The sequence below is a fragment of the Cyprinus carpio genome, chromosome A1 (genome assembly GCF_018340385.1).
Source record: "Cyprinus carpio isolate SPL01 chromosome A1, ASM1834038v1, whole genome shotgun sequence".
In the NCBI taxonomy this organism is placed as follows: domain Eukaryota; kingdom Metazoa; phylum Chordata; class Actinopteri; order Cypriniformes; family Cyprinidae; genus Cyprinus; species Cyprinus carpio.
In genome coordinates, this window is record NC_056572.1 from 8,715,286 (window position 1) to 8,738,406 (window position 23,121).

The 23,121-nt window shown below is 36.1% G+C and overlaps 1 protein-coding gene across 6 annotated transcripts; it reads left to right on the plus strand.

Annotated features, from left to right (window-relative positions):
* Positions 1–674: 674 nt before the first annotated feature.
* Positions 675–20,137, plus strand: LOC109098228 (ras-associating and dilute domain-containing protein). 6 transcript variants are annotated; one of them, XM_042740069.1, is made up of 18 exons: positions 675–1,093; positions 1,170–1,500; positions 2,580–3,145; positions 5,906–6,025; positions 7,245–7,289; positions 7,404–7,525; positions 8,025–8,702; positions 9,858–9,895; positions 10,050–10,207; positions 10,379–10,494; positions 11,505–11,769; positions 13,987–14,159; positions 14,721–14,871; positions 14,972–15,162; positions 15,921–16,338; positions 17,504–17,649; positions 18,994–19,133; positions 19,281–20,137. In XM_042740069.1, exons 3-18 carry the CDS (start codon positions 2,611–2,613, stop codon positions 19,378–19,380), a joined length of 3,396 nt encoding a protein of 1,131 aa, XP_042596003.1. In that variant the 5' UTR covers positions 675–1,093; positions 1,170–1,500; positions 2,580–2,610; the 3' UTR covers positions 19,381–20,137. The 6 variants fall into 6 exon arrangements, with proteins under 6 accessions (XP_042596003.1, XP_042595815.1, XP_042595881.1 ...); XM_042739881.1 differs by having other exon boundaries at positions 7,245–7,525; XM_042740021.1 differs by having other exon boundaries at positions 676–1,093; positions 7,245–7,525; positions 17,597–17,649.
* The last annotated feature ends 2,984 nt before the right edge of the window (positions 20,138–23,121 follow it).

Genomic DNA, 23,121 nt, shown 5'->3' on the forward strand with positions numbered 1-23,121 from the left:
GATAGATAGATAGATAGATAGATATAGTTGAACTCAAGAGTGCTGTTTTTGACCCATTTACATCTTTACATGTAATTTCCTAATTCTGTTGTCTCATAATTATTGTATTTTTTAAGTATGGTTAAAATGTACTTCCAAATGTATAAACTGAAATGTATACTGTCATTACTGAAACTTGTATGTCATGTATTTAAATATATTTGTAATTAAACATTTGCATATGAAGTTGCAGTTTATGACCTTTTAATAGTATTGAATAATATTATAATATTAAATAAAACTAACTTTAGTATGTTAGTCAACACATCAAAATAAGTATACTGCTTTAAAACACAAGAAAAGATTATTAAAACAATGATTTAAAAGGTAAAACATCAAATATGGCATTATTACAAACTGCACTTTTTAAAAGTGTGTACTGAAGTATGCGTACTCTCTTCAGTTATGTGGCCTTTTTATTTCAGTAATATTGTATGCACGTACATTTTAAAATATATACTTTTAAGATTTGAAGTGCACTATAAGTGTATAGCCTATGCCTATATTAAATACAATTAACCGCACTACTTTTTCACAAGGGCCCCTGAAGTTCAGAAAGATATTGTAGATGAGCAACCAGGTGTTCAACATTTAATTAATTTTGGTCTGTAGTAGGCCTATATTTAAAACACGTTTATTTTAAAATATTTATAGTTGGCCGGTAGTCACAATGGTGTTATTCTCGCGAATGAAAACGAGGCTGTGAGGGATAGATGCGCAGTCGGTGTGTTGTAGCTTACCTACTGTCATGTCTAAATTCACGACACGTTTTCCAGATTTTTCTCGATCGACAGCAAATTTGAAAAACATTACGGCCGATTAAACAGACTGCATGTTTGTCCATTACAACATACCGCCTGCCTAAACATCTATCACACTGCAAGAGTAACAATACGCGAGAGCTTGAAGTTCACGGTTCGGCTTTTTCCGGCTGCAGTCGGCTCAGGGAATGCAGACGCCGAAGCATGCAGACTAGGCTATAGTGTAGAAGGGGGAAAGGGATAAACAGCTCCAACGACTGCCCAAGAAAATCGGCGAAACACGAAACCAGCAGGTAAATCATTCCGAACACACTAACAACAGATTTCTCTATACTGATACATGTTTGACACCTCACGATTACTGTACAGGTAGACATTGTCGCATTCCATGAGAGTGACTGGGCGGACCTAAACTGTATCCCACCGGCCCGGAGAGCTAATTTAACATATGAACAAGACGAAATACTGGCAAATGTCAATAATAGGAGTCAAGCGAGCGGCTTGTGAGGGATCAGAGCTCTGAGACTGGCTGGCGGAGCCCCGTTAAGACGCACAAGCGGATTAGGACTCGCAAGCAGGTGCCTTTGTTGGCTCGCGCCGTTGCTAGTGGAGACCCGCAGTAGCCTGACGCGCTTCTTTAAAATTAATGCCTCCAAAGGAGCGTCTCTTCCGCAAACGGGGAATAAAACGCGCTTGACGGGTAAGAAATACTCTGCAACCTTGAGTTTGAAAAAATTAAACTTTTTTTTTTTGTAAGCTACGCCTATTAAAAAACTGATCTTATGCACGCGCAGTTACATCACAGTAGGCTATAGTACAAAATGTTTATGAATGTTAAATTATCCATTCACGTTTAATGCTGTACCTTTAAGAATCTTAAAACGGTTTGTTTAAATCATTGTGTGCATGACAAGAGGATGCAAAAAGGGAACAAATGAATACTTCAGATGTAGCCTAGATAGATTATTTAAATAAGGGGCAGCATGTCAACTACGTGGAGTTTGTGAATAGGCTTCACGAGCGTAAGGTGAAGTGTTTTCACGCACGAGCAGATGGTCTACGTTCAGACTGCCGAGTAGTGGGGATTTTAGCTGATGCAGTCTCTCTCTCTTTCTCTCTCTCTCTCTGTTAGAAGGTGTTTCTCATGTCTGCAGCACTGGAGACACTCATCTCTGCAGTTTATCTATCTATCTGTCTATTTGTCTGTCTGTTTATTCAATCTGTCTCTAATAATCATGCAATGAGCTGTTTTAATGTTTCTAATGTAATGTAAATGCTATTGTTCTTTAGTGGATTATTGAATTCTGTGAATGATTGTATTATAGCTGGCCAGAACTATTCCTCATAGTTTCCATCAAGCTGTATTTTCCATCATATGCTTGGCAACATCCCTGTTTGCTTTACACAAAAATTCAGCCTTGCCCATCCTGTATATTTCTGCCTGTCATTCTGACTCTAGCTGTGTGTATATTAAACTCATCTTTATCTCTGGTTGTACAGTACTGCCAGGTTCCCCTCACTGCTAGCAATAATATGTTATAGTGTTGAAATTACATGATAAGCTTACTATACTGTACCTTATTGCAGTTTTATTCATAAATTAAAATAGGGTATGTTATATATTATATTATATACATATACATTATTATATATATTATATACATAATGTATGTATATTTACATATTAAAATATATATTTATTATATACATTTTAAAATTAGATTTAGAACTCAGTTCTTTGTTTCCAGTTTTTACAATTTGTTGTTTTCTCTGTTCTAGGAGTTTTTTAACCAATGCAAGTTCCGGCACCATGTTCTACGGTTCCTCATCTGCCAGCATGTCTCTGCCATCCAAGAACCGTCTGAAACGCCAAAGTCGCACTTTTACACAGGTTCTTTATCGGACACTGAGTTATCGGGATCGTCATTCTGTTACCGACCTTCCTGAGCAGGTAAGGGATGATCCAGCTGAGCTTTCCACCCAATCATCTGCACCAGGTGTGCTGAAGATATTTGGTGATGAGATCAGCGCCGGCGCTAACTACAAAAGCGTTCTCGCCACACCTCGTTCCAGTGCCCAAGAGTTGATCAAAGAGGCACTTGAGCGCTATTCTGTAAACAAGGTCTCAGCCTGTAGCTATGTGTTATGTGACGTGATTGGACGGTTTGAGGGCCCAGATCGACGGTGGCGGACTGAGTGCCTTCGGGCATTAGGGAACAATGAGAAACCCCTCCTCTTGCAGGACCTCTGGAAGCCAAAGGAGGGTTATTCTCGCCGATTTGAGCTAAGAAGAAGAGCCGAGGTTGAGGAACTGGCAGCAAAAGAGAAGGACACAGTCACTGCAGGTAATGCACAAATACATTAATTGAGAAATATGCTCAGTGGGGGCATATATATGAGTCAAGATTTGGTGAGATTAGCTCAAGTTGTCCACATAGATAATGCACCAGGCAGGTATTTGGTGGAACTTAATTCTCTTTATTTCTTAATAAGGTGAGGAAAATTTGATGTTATATGGAATGTGAAATGTTTTAGAATATAAAAAATTTAATCAACAATAATTAAATAAAAAGCAATATTACAACAATTTTAATAATTATTAATCAATTATATTTTTAATTTAAATTATAATTTAAAATTCTCATTTTCATCTGGAACACCATATTAGCATGATTGTCATGATCACTATTAAGCTAATTGTTAGCTTCCAATCCAATCACAATGTTAAGATTTAAATAAAATTCAAATATTATGATTGTTGTGCCAGTAAGAAAATATTAACGCTAAAACTTTGACAACTCCAATAGTTCAATATTTTTGGATATTTTGCTGTGCACTCCCAGTTAATCACACACACCACGATCACATGTTGGTGCCAAGCATATTTTGCATTTTTATGCCAATTATGAACATAAATGAACTGCCTGCATTTGTAGTAAAAACAGCTTACAAAAAACAAAAAAATTATTATAGTCTAATTATTATTTTCAAGTATTAGGCTCCAAAATTGCTGGAATAATGCAGTATAACCATAACTGCTGTGATCAATATTAAGATCATTTTTAGCTCCCAGCCAAATCACATTATTAAGGTTTAAATAAAAATGAAATACTACTTTTCTTGTTTTGAGTTAGAATCATGTTTTTTTCAACATTTGGTTGACCACATTAGCAAAACAGAAGCTTAAAATCTGCTTTCACATCATTGTTTTAAAGTGTCGATAGCTGGAGATAAAAGAAGTATCACTACTATCAACACCGCGGCATAGATGCTATGATAAACGCCACTACATCTTAATTGTTCTTTGACATTCAGGGCAATCAGGTTCATTAACGCCGCCGACACACAGATGTCAGAGCAGGTGCCAGAGATAAATGCATAATGGGTCTGCCTTAGTATGGCCAGCCTCCAGTAGTTGAATTGATGTCTCAGTTTCACTATTTTATTTGTTCCCTTTTATTGCAGAATAGTCATAACACTGCAACTCTCTTTCTCTCTCTCTCTCTCTCTCTCTCTCTCTCTCTCTCTCTCTCTCTCTCTCTCTATCTATCTATCTATCTATCTATCTATCTATCTATCTATCTATCTTTCTCTTTGTGCCTGGATGCTGTTGTTCTAAATTACAAATTCAACCAGGTGGCCATTGAGCCAAAACACAGGGTGGAAGTTAAATCAATATCAGCAGGCACATTACTCAGGATAATTTATCCTCAGGTTGAACTGCTTTTCTTCCTGGTTGGATGGAGAGAATGCATGCGTGTGTTGGTTGCTTGTAGTTGTACTTCAGTACAAATTTGTCCCCAGAAGTGTACTAAATTTGACAAAACCTTACTTTGGATATGTCCTCAATTGGAATTTATTATTATTACAATTATTAAGTGCATTATTGGTGTTGAAGTTTTACTATCTTTATTCACCACAGTCTGTTTCTCTGTTTTCTCTGGTAATATAGGACTAGTTTTAAAAAGTGCCTATTTACTGCATAGACACTGAACTTTTATTAAAAACCCCTCTTTCCAAAAGTGAATTAGCCCTTTAAGGCCTATATATGTGTATCTTCACGGCTAAACTCTATACCCAGTTAGGTCTAAAACTACTTAGTCTGGTTTGTGTAACAAGAAGCTCCAGTTAATCTTGTTGGAAAAATCATCTGCTCAATTAATGCAGTATAGAATCTTGGGAATTTTATTTCAATTATCGTAAGATTGCTACTGTTTTATTCAGTGCATATTCTCTCAAGGGGTGCATGTTGTATATGCACATTTGTTGTAGTTGTTGTCTACATGTGACTGCATTTTAATGAATGAAAATGTCACAGGCTTATTGGGGGATCTTAGTCCTTAAGCTTGTTTAAAGCGTTCTTCTTAAACTTGGCTTAGTGTTCTGCTGTTTCTTCATGGGAAGAGATGCTACTGCTCTTCACGTCACATAAATGATTGTGTCTAGTGACTTTCACAGTCAGTCAAAAGGGCAGTGATGGCTAAGAAGGTGGAAGCATTTAGATCAAGGGTTTATGAAGGTCACAGATGCGTAAAGATGAACAAGGGTCGGGGGATTACATTTGCAAGTAACCACCACCATCTGCACACACACACACACACACACACACACACACACACACACACACACACACACACACACACACATATTACTCAGTAACAGATGCTACTGGGGGCTTCATGGATAGCGTTGAGGTATTTACCAACACATGCACGTTTTATAACAGGCTTGGATTGGCAGTTATGTCTGCACGAAGGCCCATAAAAGAACCATATTTTTTTCTAGTGTGAAGAACATTTTGAAGAACATTTCTTTAAAGAAACTTTTTCCACAATGAAGTAGCTTTTGTGCACTGGTAGTGTTCCATGGAGGTTAAAGATTCTTCTTGGAAGTATAAATTCCAATAAAAAACCTTTAATTTTAAGAGTATAGATAGTGTTAAATATAAGCTCAGAATAAACATATATGCGGCTATGCATCACAAGAAAATGTAGATGGTGGGTAATGGCATAATTTGCTTACTTGAGTGAATGAATAGAATTATGTGGGTATGTTCATGGTTTTGTTGGTGATTTATATTTGCTGTGGTGTTTGCCCATGCCCAGGGACCCACACAAACTCCCCTGTGCTATCTTCAACCTTGAGTAGAAGCGGGCATGGTAGATGCCATCGGAGCTCTCCCCGGGGCTGGCGTTTGATACAGCCCTGTACAACTATTGTTAAAGGTGGGGACTGTCCTCAGGTATGGTGTCAACCACCAGCCCCACCTCCATATACAATACCATTACTTTGCAGACCCATTATTTACCGTATTGCTTCATGCACCAGTCAAGTGTTGACGTCCTATACCCAGCATTATACCACCATTTACTACACCCTATACAATTATTAGTCATTATCCATTATTGCATGTCCCTATAGGATAAGAGTATTACCCTGACATTATCATGCCTCTAATGTATATATTTGATTTCATTGCTGCTTTCCTCCCCTCCTTGAATTCCCCTTGAATGCAGATGTGTACATTCAACTATGACATGCAAACTCATGCAAACATAAAATCTTGAAAATATTATCCATTTGTAAAATCCCAAATTAGTTTGCTTTATATATAGATAGATAGATAGATAGATAGAATTTTTTTTTTTTTGAAAGACGTCTCTTATATTAACCAAGGCTGAATTTATTTGATCAAGAATGCAGTAAAAACAGTAATGTTGTGAAATGTTATTACAACTTAAAAGAACTGTTTGCTATTTGAATATATTTAAAAATGTAATTTATTCCTGTGATGGAAAAGCTGAATTTTCACCAGCTATTAGTTCAGTCTTAAGTGTCACTTGAGCATTTTCTAAATGCATAAATGTAATAAACAGATACGTAAATACACAGAATTTAGTTGGGGACTAAAGAATGTAGTGTCTTTTTGTCAAGGTCATATAAGAGCTAGTTTATCCAAAAAAAAATTACATTGAATGGGGATACAAGCTCAGATATTACTAAAAAGCACCAAAACTATCAGAAAATAAATTAGTCAATATGACTTATGCACAATATTCCATGTCATACAATAGCTTTGTTCAAAATGAGGTTGCTTGAGGTTACTGAAATGTTAATCCTTATTATGCTTTGCATTTTGCCTCCATATTCACTTCTTTTTGTGCATTGTTGTCCTCTAATGCTTCAACTATACTTGCATGTTTTATTTCTTGCTGTATTTTCATGATTTAAGATCACTGCACTGGAACCTTACTAAGAGACAGCACAAATTCAGGTTAAATGTATTTTATGATATTTCCAGTTCTGTTCTTATATGTACTATAACAATCGATTTTGAGTCGATTTCTTCTGCTAAATTTGTCTGTTCAATTTAACACCATAAGGTTAGATTGTGGCTGATGACAATGAGTCACAATTACCTAAGTGGTTTTCTCTCCCCAACAGATATCAATGCTCAAGCAAGGAAGCTGCAAAGAAACCGGGCTAAAGGTACAATGACACTCCAGCACGGCTCCTCATTTTGCCGCAGCCTCAGTGAAACCAGCCTTAACTTGGTGGGTCTGCCTGGTGAGGAACCTAAACGGTACTACTCCACCCTCCCAGGTCCAATCAGAACACGCTCCGCACGAGATGCAGAGACCCGTAAAGAACGAGATGGGGGCGGAGTTAAACACTCACTCTACCAATCACCACACTTGCTGCTCCTTCAAGGGTACAACCAACAGGTATAAGCAAAAATCACATATAAATGGCATTCATATGTTTGGGGTCAATATATATATATATATATATATATATATATATTAGTAATGGCTGCTGAAAATTCAGCTTTGCATCATAGAAATAAATTACATTTTAAAATATAATAAAATAGGAAATAATTTTTTTTTTTTGTTATTATTTTTAAATTACATTAAGTTTTTACTGTATTTTTGATCAAATAAATGCAGCCTCAGTGAGCATAATGAGACTTATTTAAAAAACCTAAAATATTGTCCCCACCTCAAACTTTTGAGTGGTAGTGCATATATACTACATCATATACTAATAAATACATTGGTAAATTTTGATTTGATTTGTCATGTAGGAATGTGTTTTTAAGATGTTTTTAATCTGATTATTTGAAGGGGGGTTTTTTTGTTTGTTTTTTACCTCATATATTGTATTTCTAGAGTGTGTAATTTTTTCTTCAGTTTGTGTATTTGCTTTGCTTTTATTTGTCAGGATTGTCTGGTTTACCTTTTGAATCGAGAGCAGCACACAGTTGGTCAGGAAACAGCATCAGCAAGGCCAAATATCTGCCTGTCGTCTCCGGATGTGCTTCCACTTCACTGCCGAATACGTCGTGCATCGCAACGGCGCTCTTCCTCAGACCAGCGGTTACTTTTGGAGCCTGTCGCCCATGGCAGTGTGCTGGTTAACTTCATGCGTATTGAGCGGCCCACTCCACTACGTCATGGGGATTTGCTGTCCTTCGGTGCTCATTACATCTTCCTGTACAAAGATCCACTAAGTGCAAAACCACTTCCTGCCCAAACTCTCACTCGACTCCGAGCGCTGGCACGACTATGTGATAGTGAGTTGGTTGGAGTGCCTGAGAAAGGAGAGGCATGTCGTATGTGTGGGGCCGTATTACATGAACCAGTGGCATCTCGGCGCAGCTCTAAGGCACCTGCACGAGGTGCACAGAAACGAAAGCTCATGCTGGAATTTGAGTGGGCTCACGAGGATGCGCTGGTGAACCGGGTGCTGACGCTTATTGAGCCGAGTGGAGATGACCACAAGCTGACACCAGCATATTTGCTTTGTCTGTGCATCAAACACTCAGCTCAAACATTTCCACCTGGCAGCTTTGGTAAACTATTGCTGAAAATTGCCAAGAGGATTCAGACAATAGCATGGGTTAGTACTCAAATCAACAGCTTAAATGTGTTTGTGTTATTTTTTCCACATTAAAATACTTCTATCCTATAATTTTAGGATTACTTCCCTGAAAAGTAGGGATGCACAATATATTGGTACCATATTGGATATTATTGGCATCAGTTGGTATTGAATATTTATCATTCTGACATGACGCATGACACTTGACACGCAGACAAAAATATATTTATTGTGGCCACAATTTAAAAAACTGGTTCTTGCGTTTTAATTTAATTGTGGCCACAAATTAAGAATAATTTCTCATGACTTATTGTTTTTTTTTCTTTGTTGTAGTAAATCGTGTTACTAATTAGTAAATGTTGTACTAATTGGTTTCATTTAATTCAACTTGGCCACAATTTACTAAAACGAGGGAACAAATTCCTAATTCATTGCCATGATTTAACTAAAACAAGGGAAGGAATTCTTCATTTGTGCAAACTAATTCTTAAATTTTGGCCACAATAAATATATTTTTGTCCGCATATCATGTCTGGGGCTCTGTACAATATAGACCTATAAATATCTAATATCAATCGATATTATCGAAATTATTTAACAATAATTTAAATATCCAAAATGGTATCAATATATTGTGCATCCCCACTTTTTAGTGAAATAAACTTAATTTCTTTTCATCATCTCACTTAAAATTAATCTTTAAAAACTCTAGCAATTAAATTATTAAATTAAATAATACAGTTACTATAAATTAAATCTCAAATCTCAAAATGAGTATCCATTTTAATTTTACTTGATAAATCCTGATTTTCTGCTGTGAGGGTCAGTACTGTAAGTCACCTCATATACCCTTTTGTCTTTGTTGACAAATGCATTTTCCTTTGTTGATTTAAACACTACATAATTAGCTGAATCATGTAATTTGTGAATGTTCCTTTAATCTAGTCCCAGTGAAACCATCCTGAAGCATTTAATTACTGTCTTTAAACTCATCATTTATTAAAATCCAATTTTAGAAGGTCAACTGTCAGCCCCAATATTATTAACCATACAAAGAAAAGAGCAAGAAAGAAAAGTCTGAAAAGTAGAAACGATACCAAGGTATTATACTTCCCACATGAAGCTGTTCAACATTTGATGACATTAATTGCCGTCCATGTCTGTGTCTCGCAGGAGAAGACAAAGGAGTTGGCACAGAAGCAAGCTCAGCAGTGAGTATCATGTTCCACTTTATAATACGCACATGTGTGCATTTTGAACGTGTGACACTCTAAGGTCACACAGTGCTGAATAGGTGGTCACTAATTATGAAGCCATTGCCACTGAATCAAACCAATGAATGTGTGTTTTTTTGTGGTTATACAGTCAAGATCCTGCCTCGCTGTCTCTGCTCAGCATCTCAGACCTAGTACCTGATCTCCAGGTCATTTTCTTCTGGATGTCCAATGCCATCGAAATACTGTATTTCATCCAGCAGAAATCACCTGCGTACATGCAGACTATTGAGCTCATGGATGATAAAGGTATAAAACACACTCTGCACTTGTAAAGAACAGATTGAGAACTGGGTCTATGGGGCCCAATACTGACAAAATTAAAAACAAGCTTAAATAGACAGGAGGATTAGAGTGTATAAAAGACATAAAATATTGCATTTCTTCTAATTATTAATTTTTTTCTGTTCCTTATTGCAGCGGGATCTAAAGAATCTCTCCTCTCAGCAACAATATCAGCAAATGAAGAAGCTATGACCATACTAGAGGAACTGATCATGTACACCTTTCAGCAGTGTGTTTACTACATCACTAAGGTAAAGAGTAGTGTTACTTTATATATGTGTGGCGCCGCCGTTGTAAGATGTTACCAAGGCTGCTGAGAATGAATTATTTAATATGTGTGTGTGGCTGCTGGTTTGGTTGCATGTTTTTAGGTCTTCTTCTCCTCCACCTCCTGTCCTCATGCTCTTCTCTGTTTGAAGACTGTCAGTAATTTTTTGTTTTATAGATTTTCTTTTTAACTTATTTACTTTAATTGAATTATGAACTTAGTAAGTTAATTATTTAGCAGTTATTTTCCAGGATGAACTGCAGTTAATTAAATATCAGTATATTCTGAACAATAAAATTATAATTCAGAGACATTATTGTGCCAGATGAGTAAATCATTGAATATTTATTACAGAAAGTGGATGTAGAGGTCAAATTGTTTAGCTTTATTTACTGTTCAAAAGTCTGGGGTCAATAAGATTCTTCTTCTTCTTCTTCTTCTTCTTCTTTTTCTTCTTCTTCTTCTTCTTATTATTATTGAAACAAAGAAACCAATACTTAATTATTTAGCAAGAATGCATTAAATTGATCAAAAGTGACAGTAAAGTAATTTATAATATTACAAAATATTTATATTTGTTGTAATATGTTGTTCTTTTAAACTTTCTATTCATCAAAGAATCCTGGAATAAAATAAAATTAAAATTAAAATAAAATAAAATAAAATAAAATAAAATAAAATAAAATAAAATAAAATAAAATGGTTTCCAAAAAAAATATTAAGCAGCCCAACTGTTTTCAACATTGATAATAGTAAGAAATGTTTCTTGAGCAGCAAATCAATATATAAGAATTATTTCTGATTTATCATGTGACGAATTACAAAATATTACAAAAGAAAACAGTTAGAAAAGCCTATATATTTATTTATTTATTTATTTTAAGAATTAATCACATTATATTAATATATTAAATTGACAGCCCTAAAGATAATGTCTGTCTATAGGTGTCTGGTTATTCATGTCATAACAAATACCTGTTCTTTACATTTCAGTCTTTGTACATTGTGTTGCCTGGCCTGTTGGACTGTAACCCATTTGGGACGGAGTCTTCATCAGAGCAGTGCCGGCGGGCAGTTGGAGTGTGTGTGTGTGCCGTGTGTGTGATGCCAGAGGCAGTTCGCAGGGTGGTGAGTGTGTTTCAGACTACATCAGACCTGCTGCAACAGTACCAGGTTCATTCAGAGATTCAGAGTCAAATGTTTGCCTACCTCTTCTTCTTCACCAACGTCTCACTCTTTAATCAACTCATCGATAAAGGTTGGTTCAAGCTCAGCTTCTACAATCATTTTATACTCTTTGAATTCTGTGTTTAACACACACACACACACACACACACACACACACACACACACACACACACACACACACACACACACACACACACACACACACACACACACACACACACACACACACATTCAAAACACTCAAATAATATGGTCATATATTTTTAAGCAGGCACTGCTTCTATGGCAACAAAAGGACACAGGAGTGTGTCAGCAGTTGCAGGCAAAAGAAAAAGGGGCAAGAGACATACAAATAATGAAATAAGTGCTGCGTCCCAATGTGCCTACTTATACTACGCCCCTAAAGTATATACTCCTTTGGTATAAGAAAAAGTACACACTTTTGAGTGTGTAGTAGAAAAGTAGGCAAGCTTTGGGACATACTATGATGTCATACAATTGCATCTTTAACAGACCGCTCTGTTGCATACTTACACGCACCCTGTCACTGTGAACTGTAAACACATCCACAATGTTTGTAGTTTTTTCAGTGGTTTTTATTTGTGTTTGTAGTTCTGAACTGAATCCTTTACCAAAGCGCAGTGGATTGTGGGCAATATTAGCCATTAGAGTGTGCACTGATCCACTCTTCAAAAATCTACCTGAAAGAGTAGACCATCAGGACTTTTGGCATACTCTTTTCAACATAGTATGCTTTGGGACACACTTATTTTAATCTCACATACTATTTAGGACGGATAGTATGGCCCTGTCCCAGTGGAACACTTCATGTGCACTTGCGGTTTTATGGAATTACAATGGCCATCGTGTGCGCGTGTTCGTTAAGTCCACCAGACCGTAGGGTGTCCCATTTGTCATTTTAGCGTTCAGCAGGGTGCTCCTGTGCACCCCCTTTGCGGCAGTTATGTGCCCGCGATCCGCACTTCTGCCGAGCCCGCACTTCTCCCGAGCTCCCCAGCAGACTTCTACCCAACAGTCAAAGTGGCATTACGTCATGAAAGTGCGGACTCAGAGGAAGACCGTGAGGGTTTAGGGTACCATTTGGGACAGGGCCTATGAACATTGGGACACAGAATATATGTCAGAATGAAGACTGATGAATTGGAGCAAAGTATTTATTCTGCCCTCTAGTGTTGAAGATACAGCAACCGCTGAGCCAATGCACTTTCCCCATCAGTTCTTAGGGAATAAATATTTGCTTCCTTTTGTTCCATATTGTCTTTTTTCTTGGTACCTGACAAAAAAATGTAAAATATTTAGCAGAAGTTTAAACGAACAGCATTTGAAACAGAAATAAATGTAACATTATAAATGTCTTTACTTTCACTTTTGATCAGTTTACTGCATACATAGTAAACATATTAAATTCTTAAACAACCCACACATTTTAACAGTAGTATATGCTTAAATTTGATATATTTCAAGACCATATTTACATTTTTAAATAATTTTGTTTCAATCAGTATTGCATGTTGCAAAACCTTCACCAGTTTCCTTTTTTAAAGGGAAGTACGATACATGAAGATTATTTCTTCAGAAACTCATAATCCTCTTTATGTCATAACAGACAGAGGATCAGAACTGGTCTTACACACAAACACCCACTTACACTCACACAATGTGACATTTAATACTGTAGTAAACTTATCATGCTGAATCAATATTTACATATGTGACCCTGGACCACAAAACCAGTCATAAGGGTAATTTTTTTTTTCGAAATTGAGATTTATATATCATCTAAGCTTTCCACTGATGTATGGTTTGTTAGGATAGGACAATATTTGGCCAAGATACAACAATTTGGAAATCTGGAATCTGAGGGTAAAAAAAAAAATTAAATAAATAATAATATTGAGAAAATCACCTTTAAAGATGTCCAAATAAAGTTCTTAGCAATGCAGATTACTAATCCAAAATTAAGTTGTATTATATTTACAGTAGGAAATTTACAAAATATCTTCATGGAACATGATCTTTCCTTAATATCCTAATGATTTTTGACATAAAAGAAAAATCAATAATTTTGTCCCATACAATGTATTTTTGGCTATTGCTACAAATGTACCCCAGCGACTTAAGACTGGTTTTGTGGTCCAGGGACACGTATGCTTCTTATTTTTTTTTTACCAGTATTAGAGTATGTCATGATTCTGAAAAGTGTTTGTTTAGTGTACTCATATGTATCCTTCGCGTGACAATTGAACATGTGATTATGTGTTTGTAGGCCCCGCACGTGGCTGGTTTCAGCGTTCTCGGGTCCTGCAGATCCAGGCTAGTGTGAAACTGCTACTGGACTGGGCTAAAGGAGCAGGGCATAATCATCTCGCCCAGAAATTCTTTGCCAAGTTCTGTAGCACTGTAAGCATCCTGGCTACACCCCCTCAGCAGCTTTCACAGGTAACGCAGTGAAGTGGGCTGTTCTTTACTAGTGTTGTGTACAGATTCATTATTTGTGTTTTTGCATATGCCAATTATTATGATGCTTTACAAAGGCAAAAAAAAAAATAATAATAATAATAACAGAAAATAGCATTGCACTGTATTTTATTCATTTTATTTTTCACAGGAGAGAAATTTATCTGTTTCATTAAAGTATAGGAAATCTGGTTCTTTCAGATCATTTTCAATCTGTTTGTGTCAGTGTTCAGTAAAAAAAAAAAATCATTGGTTTATTTGAGTCTATTAGTTTATGCATATTATAAATATTTATTTATTTATTAATATACTTAATTGCAGTAAGCTAAATTAATTTAAAGCTAAGTATATTTAGATATATACATTTTGTTTCTAAACGGTACTTAATGTTATTAAAATGTTCTTCACACTGGTTTATTTTTTGCACATGGTTCACTGAAAGGTTATTTGAGAAACCAAAACTGGTTCTTCTATGACATTGCTGTGAGAATCCCAATTTGGAACCTTGATTTTTATTTTGTGTGTGTGTGTGTGTGTCGGTAGACGAGTTGGAAAGCTTTGTGTGCAGAGCATCCATCTCTGAAGCCTGTCCAGCTACATAGGATCCTCACACAGTACCAGCTCATGGCTGAGCTTGGTCCTCTACCAATCTGGCAACCCAGCAGTGAAGATGAGGCATATATCTACAGAACAGGTAGACACATAAAAGCCATATAAATGAGTACTCTCCATTTTCTTTCCAAAGAGACGTTGTGCTTTCTAGTGTACATTTTGCATATGCATCTTTTCAATAGTTGATCTTCTGGAGAGTTTTGAGAACCACCCTCCTATTGTGCTGCCGAGTGCTGGATTCAAGGTGGACCTGGAGAGTGACAGTGTAGAGGACAGTATATACCGCCAACTACTTTACATTCGTCACTTCCTTTGGGGTCTTCGTACCAAGACCCATTCTTCTAATGGCTGTGCAGACCGTCAGGATGCCCAGGTGAAACATGATCCTTCAGAAATCATTCTAATACGCTGATCTGCTGTTCAAGAAACATTACTTATTTTTATCATTGTCGAAAACTGTTATGCTTCTTTGTATTTTTGTGGTATTTATCAGCATCTGGCTTTTGCAAGTCATTCTTAATAACTGTGAACTAATTGAAGGACTGTAGATTAAAACTTTAAGATTTAAATTCTAGACGTGAGAGTCATTCTTAATCCGATTACAAGATTATCTGTTTAAATAAGAGCTGCCGGCTAAATTATGGGCCATGTGTGAGTCAGTTTACAAAGAAATGCTACAAATTTTCTAGTGTTGCTACATTGTTTAAAGATTATCCAAGGCTTATTTCATTGTTTATTTGTTTCTGTCATCAGTTTAATTGCCATGACAGTTCTTCCTCTACCAGAGTAATGGAGTAATGTTGATTTATCTTTCAACTACTCAAGCAGTTGAAATCAACAAAATGCACATTTCCTATTGTAAACCCTTTAACTAAACACCTTTTTTTATAACACTGGGAGATCAAAAACTATTTGAAGATAATAAAATGTATCCAATGTATTTCGGAGTTTCAGCAGAGGGCAGCCAGTCCTATTCATTTATACATCTTTGACCTTAAGGTTTTATTATTATTATTATTATTATTATAATTATTATTATTATTATTATTAAGGGTTGTTAGCTTCTGTTTTGCTCTGTGATAAAATATCAATATTAATAAATGATGATAACATGGTAATTCTGTTCTCCAGCGTGAGCCACCTCAGCCTCACTCCAGTCCACATCCAGCACCTCCTTTGCGTGGGGAGGGGGAGGGGGAGGTGCGGGGCTCCTCAGCGGGTCTTGGAGGAAGAGGAGAGGGAGCGGGAGCTGAGGAAAGACCACGAGACAAGCCGCCACATAGCATTCATTACAGAAACGGGACCAGCATCCGTTACGCCAACCAAACCCAAGCGACAGACTCTTCCTGTACACTGACTCCAACTAATACGCCCCTCTATCCGGAACACACGTATATACTCTCCAACACACAGTCCAATTCTGCCCACTACCCTGAGCATGCTTCACAAGAGCACACACATACACACTCTCACACAAAGTCCAATGGTTGCATGCGTTCTACTCCAGAGCACAAGAAAATCAATGGCTTCATCAGCAATGGCATTGAAGGCAAGTCAAAAACGCCTTTTGGGTCGTGGATGTGTGTGTTCTTTCTGCTAGATTTTATCTTTTGGGTCATTCCTGTCATTCAGTATTTTAAATTAAATAAAAATGTATGTTTTCTTTAAAGGAATAGTTCAGCCCAAATTTTTAATTTGCTGTAAATTTACTCTCAGGCCATCCGAGATGTAGATGAGTTTGTTTCTTCATCGGAACAGATTTGGAAAAAATCACTTGCTCACCAATAGATCCTGTGCAGTGAATGGGTGCCGTCAGAATAATAATCCACAATAATCTACAAGTAATCCACATGACTCCAGTCTGATAGAACTTTATTGATTTAACTGGATTATTTATAAATTGTTTCAATCATCAAAAAATAGAGCCTACAACAGGATGGCAATAAAGACCATTTTTAATCAAATTTTGAAATATATATTGAATTAGCATATCAATTTCTATTTTTGTAGTTTTTTTATCAAACTGAATGTCTTTTTTTAGAGTAAGACAAACAATACAAGACAAGACAAAAAAAAAAACAGAATTCATTAAATCCATTACTAATACTTTATAATAATACTAATAATAATTAAAAAGATGCTAATATATCTTTATTAGTGAAGTGCTGGTTTTCTCACCAAGAACTGTCATTTCCTGGAGCATGATATTATTAAGGAGCTGCATTTTCTTAAAGGCATATTGCAAAAGACTAACAGGATAGAAAGGAGAGGACAATTGAGTTTAAATAAATAAAAACTAAATTCACTACCTTTTTTTTTTTTTTTAATTAGGACATGATGAAGATATGAAAATGGTCTGTGTTATAGGAATGACTCTGTTAATGTCTGCACATGTTAGTTTTGATTATTCAATAACAGACATGTAATCATGTCTGATTTGTGTACATCTCTTTTATTTAACTTGAATGAGTTTATGTGTGAATGTATGTGTTTATTTTTTATTATAATATTATGAGATGTTTTTTTTTTTAGTTCTGTCAGTTTTGTGTGTGTTTACTTTCTGCATCATTTAAGAACTTTGTTTGCATGTGCAGCAGATGCATTTGCACATTGTGAACATATTGGTTTTGTTTATTGGCCCGACTTTGGAGTTTGTGTGTGCGTCAAATGAGCACTGAGTCCTGTGTGTGTTTGTTTGTGTTGCCCCACTTCAGGCCCTTTGAGTGGTTGTGGTTTTCCTTTCCCTGTCCCTGTCCCTGTCTCTCACCTGGCCCCAAACTCTGATGATATCTGTTCCGTCTTTGTAGTGGACCTGGATAAAGGACCTTATGGCCTGGGAATGGGACTTATCGATGGACTTGTGAGTCTGCGCAGTATTGGTCTGCTGACATTTAACACTGGTGGTCAATGTTCTATGCCTATAACCATATTACTATAGATTTGTTCCAAAACCTAGACAGCATGTTGCTAATACACACCATATACTGTAGACTCAAATGTACCTCTGCCTACAATTTGTAAATCTCCAAAAAACATACCTCCATACAATTCACTGCAATTTCCAGCTGAAATAAAAACTAGCGGTAATAAAGCACCAACAAATTGTATTGCTTTTCACACAAATCATGATTACAACGGCAGCTTTTCGATTAATAATGTCATGTTAATTCATGGTTTCCTTTTCAATACTATGTAATTATCTCAAAACACATTTATCATCCTGCATGATTTGTAAACTAATTAAAACTATCATTTCGACAGTTGCATCAACACATAACCAGCTCCATAAATATGTTTTTTCTGATGTAGTAAACATGCTCGTTAGCTCACCCGGTAAAGCATTGCAGTTGCAATGTGGTTCATTTGGGTATGAGTCTTGTGTAACAAAACTCACAATAAAAGAGCTAAAATACTTGTAGAAGCAAGATAAAATGTCATGGTTGCTTCAGCAAATATGTTTTACTTCATTTTCCTTTTGTTAACACTACTGGTTAGGTTAAGTAGTTTTCAAACGCGACAGAGCATTATACTTTTAGTGCCACACATTTCCAAATGGCTGCAATTCGTACAACAATCAACATAATGAAATGTTGCCAGATTCACATTTATCGGTTTCAGATAAAACTAAATGTCTTTTAATGTCACTCACTGGATGTTTCACTTTGAAAGTATAGGGAAGCATGCAAAAAGCAACTTGCATGAGTGACTCCACAGGAACGTTTTTCCAATAAACCTGAGTATCATAAAGACATAAAGAAGGTGTTCAAAAACGTCACCAGCAAAATGATGCTGCTTTATATCCTGATTAAGGCCAAATAAAATGCTGTATTACATCCTCCATGGTAATCCAGAATGTTTTGCAACAGGCTAATTTAAAAACCATCCAATACAACTGACTGATTAAGAGAAACTATTATATTTATAGACAGCAAGGCAGCTAAGGTTTTGGAACAGAGCTCGTATTTTCAACCTTCAATATTATTATTATTATTATAAAACAGCAAAATAAAAGACTTTTACATTTTGTGCTGATCAGTTTCTATTTTCCTGATAGATTCTGGTGAAAGAAATAAAAATATCACAATGTTCTGATTTATATCATGAGCTGTAAAAAATACTAGCTTTCAATATGAATCCTTATTTCCTGTTTTAAAAGAAAAAGGCAACAAACAGGTCTCTGTTTTCTCATTCTCGTAATATATAGCACACCCCTCTGAACTCTCCTGGAATCTACATCAGAACACTGATTCCAGATGGACCAGCTGCTGCAGATGGGCGACTTTGTATTGGTGACAGAATCCTGGCAGTGAATGGGACCAGTCTCATTGGAGCAGACTACCAGAGGTCAGTGCTCTATATACATCATCAGCTAGCAGTTAATGTTTGCAATCAAAGTTTTAACTTAACATTTTCACCAGGCATGATCCTTTCCAATATAAATGTGTTCTTTTAACCCTGACATTTGAATCCCGCTTTGTCTGTCTTTCACAGTGCTGTGGATTTGATTCGTCTGGGGGGAGGACGGCTCCGGTTTCTTGTCGCCAAATCAGATCTTGAAGTATCAGAGAAGATCAGTGCCTCTTCTTGCTGAGAGAGAGGCTGCAAATGTGACCCTCTACATAGACGAAATATGAGGAGGACAGTGATTCCTCCTTTCCTAGACTGGAGAACAAGCACACTATAGGACCTCTCAGTGACTACAGCCTTCTATCTCAGCCCTGTACAATACTGCACTCTTTCTCATTCAGAATGACAGTTTGACATCTCTGTCTTACTTTACCTCTTAGCAAGACTGGTTTTGTTTCTTGAATGGCAAGGAATATTAAAGGAGAAGGTATATGTGCACATAATCTGGCTGATACTGTAAAAACAATATTCACAATATAGCAGACATGAAATGGGGCGAAAGTGGATTTTAAGATGGCTAACTTGCTCTTAAATAGAAACCAAACAATCTAGATAACAATTAAATAAAAAAACATGCAATGGCTTCGCTAAAAAACTGAAATGAGTCTTTTTATAAATATCCTTCATGGATGATAAAAAAATATATATTTGAGATGAATCTCTTCTGAAATTTCTATAATTATTATTATTATTGATGGATAAAATCTCTATAGGTACAAAGCTTCTCTCTTTCAAATTGATAGTAAACAAAAACTTGGCTGAAATACTTGGTTTCCATACTGAAAATTATATATGCTAAACAACTGCACTTCAAGAGCCTCATTTCATGGTGTAACTTACTCTGTTCCTCTCTGTGTAAGGATCTTAACATTTATGTTCTGCAGTTAAATTATGTTAGCAGTATTCACAGTGGCAACGACTTTGAATTCATTAACCTACAATCTGCATATATATATATATATATATATATATAGATATATATATATATATATATATATATATATATATATATATATATATATATATATATATATATATAAGCATATTTCATTTTCAAAATGATGAATTGTTAATATACCACATAGAATTCATTATATAAACCGTTTTGTTTGTATTTGAGAGGACAAATCTGCACAAGTTTTTGAATACAAAAAAGTGTTTATTTTTTCCATTATTTCATGTTTGTATTAAATATGTATTGTAATATTTCATAAAGGCATTTTTTTCTCAGTTGAACTTGTATGTGGAATATTTATATAATTATATACATTGCTATTAAATAGAACGCTGAGAAGTCTAACTACACCTGCGTATCGTGCCGGCTTCAATATTGTCCAGGAGATGGCGCCAAAACACTGCAGATGAGTTGGACAAAGGAGTACATGAATCGGTTCTACTAATTGTTGAAAATGGACTAGATTCTGCTCCACAAAATAGCCATTTAGTTTGCTTTAAAATAGAGTACAACTTTATCGGGATAAAGTCAGAAGTCATCAAACCCTTTGTGTTATTCAAGCTGTATAGAAGACAAACCTGAACTACGAATTACAGCAGAGAGCAGTATTTCCCCAGTTTGGTCGACGCTTCATATTGGCTGATGAGCCTTCTGAGATAGGCCTAGGCTACTTACAGTTTCACCTGAGGCGATTTTGACTCTTTCATTATCAAGTCAGCAAGTGCATCGTTTGTTTTTAATTGAGGCATTGAACTCATACTTTATGAACAGAACTTTTTGTTTAACCAGTAAAAAACAGCGCCACAGAAAACACAAGCCCATGCTGGCAGATATGGTGTGAAGCAATATCGATTCGTTAGTTTTCAACGAAAGTTGAAAATCTTGACCACTGAGTCTTTGCTGACAACACGAAAACTTTATTTGACAACAAATAAACCCAATGTTCATTTCAAAGAACCAGTTCAAAACTGTTCAGATATTCTCTTAATGGCGTAACTAAGGCACGTGACATCTTTAACACCTTCCAACAAACGCCCTAAACCTAGAAGATAGCCTACTGCATGCTGTTACTTTTTTCAAATGTGGTTGTTTGTTGTATTTCCCAGATTATTCCCCTCAGTCATGACTAAAGAACCAAGTAATTTCACAAATAATTTAGAACCTAAATTGAATGTGCATTTACATTAAATAATGCTAAAATACTATAGCCTACATTTCTTTGCTGAAAAACATTTTTGTACATTTTAATATAATGATAGGCCCAAGGTTTTTTTATTTATTTATTTATTTATTTATTTTAAATCTATTTAGTTTCATGTAGGCTAAGTGGAGATGTTTGGTCGCTGTTAAAAATTAAACATAAAAATAAAATTATTAGGTAGCCTACAGCTGTTACATTTTCAGTAGGCTAGGTTTTATTTTTCTGATATTCTTCAGCTGACTAGCCTCAGGGACACTCCCAAATTCTTAAATATCAGTTCACTGTGTTCTCATTACAAGTCGATTCTCGGTTCAGTGAGTTGTTGACTCGTGAACCTCTTTGACAGAATAGCCTAATGTAGGAATCGCTCGGTTCGTGAACCGGTTCACTCGATTTATTGAAAAGATTCGACTTCGAAAAGATTCGACGAATCATTTGTTCACGATTCAGACATCGTTTTTCTCAAATCGGACACTAATGAAGTTCGATGTTGGCTAAGGATGCTGTTTAAGATGCAGTAGACAGCGAGTTAGCGCACTAGCTTTGGAGACACAGCCTACCTCAGCAGCGCACTGACAGGTGTAAGATTAACTTTGTTAGGCGCGGGCTCGTCCGTGCGGCACAAATTAAATTAATGGAACAAATTTCCCCCGTAATTAAGATAAAAATTCGTGTCAGCTATAACCTTGCCTAGCGCTAATTATGTACAAATGATTTATCATCTGTTTCGGTCGGAATATTAATCTTAAACTCGTTGCAAAGCGTGGCTTGTGTTAAGAGATGAGGCTTGATTAACACTGACAGGTCTAGTAACTGCTCTCTCCCTTGCCTCAATTAACAGACAGTGGTTGCGCAGGCAAGCAGAACCCTATTCTGAATCTGCAGTGACTTAAATACCCGAGCTTTTCACAGCTGCAGTACGAAACCCTTGTTATGGACCTTGTTCAGGCTAGACGCCATATTTGATTTTATCGCAAATGAAAACGAGGTGGTGAGGAAAAGTCAGTTCAGTACTTTCGTGCATGATATCTATCATTCAGTTGACATTCAGAAAAAAAAAATCTTCATATATATATATATATATATATATCTTATATATATATATATATATATATATATATATATATATATATATATATATATACCTATATTGTGACAAAATATTCTGGAAAACGTGTTGTGAAAATTATGGTACAACATAGACTAGTGATAGCTTTCAGTCACGTGACTGGTTCGAAGACCTGGAGGGCAAAACATCCATAGAACTGCAGCACAATACTATCCTTTTTTTCATGTTTCACAGCCGCGAATATTTAGATCACCTCTCAAAAAAATAAAACAAAGGTATGTGAACAAAATGCAAGTTTTGGCCATTTGCAATCCATATTAAGTGAAAGGGACAGAAGTGACATGACATACAGCCAAGTATGGTGACCCATACTCAGAATTCGTCCTCTGCATTTAACCCATCCAAAGTGCACACACACAGCAGTAAACACACACCCGGAGCAGTGGGCAGCCATTTATGCTGCGGCGCTCGGGGAGCAGTTGGGGGTTTGGTGCCTTGCTCAAGGGCACCTCAGTCGGGGTAGGCCTATTGCCGGCCCGAGACTCGAACCCACAACCTTAGCACCTGCGGCAATATTTTAATCATTAAACAGTGCGACAAACGTTGTTAAAGTGCCTTAATATATTTAAAACAGTAATATTAAAAGATCAAATTCAGTAATCACTATATTAATGATGCATAGTTTACATATGCAAGCAGA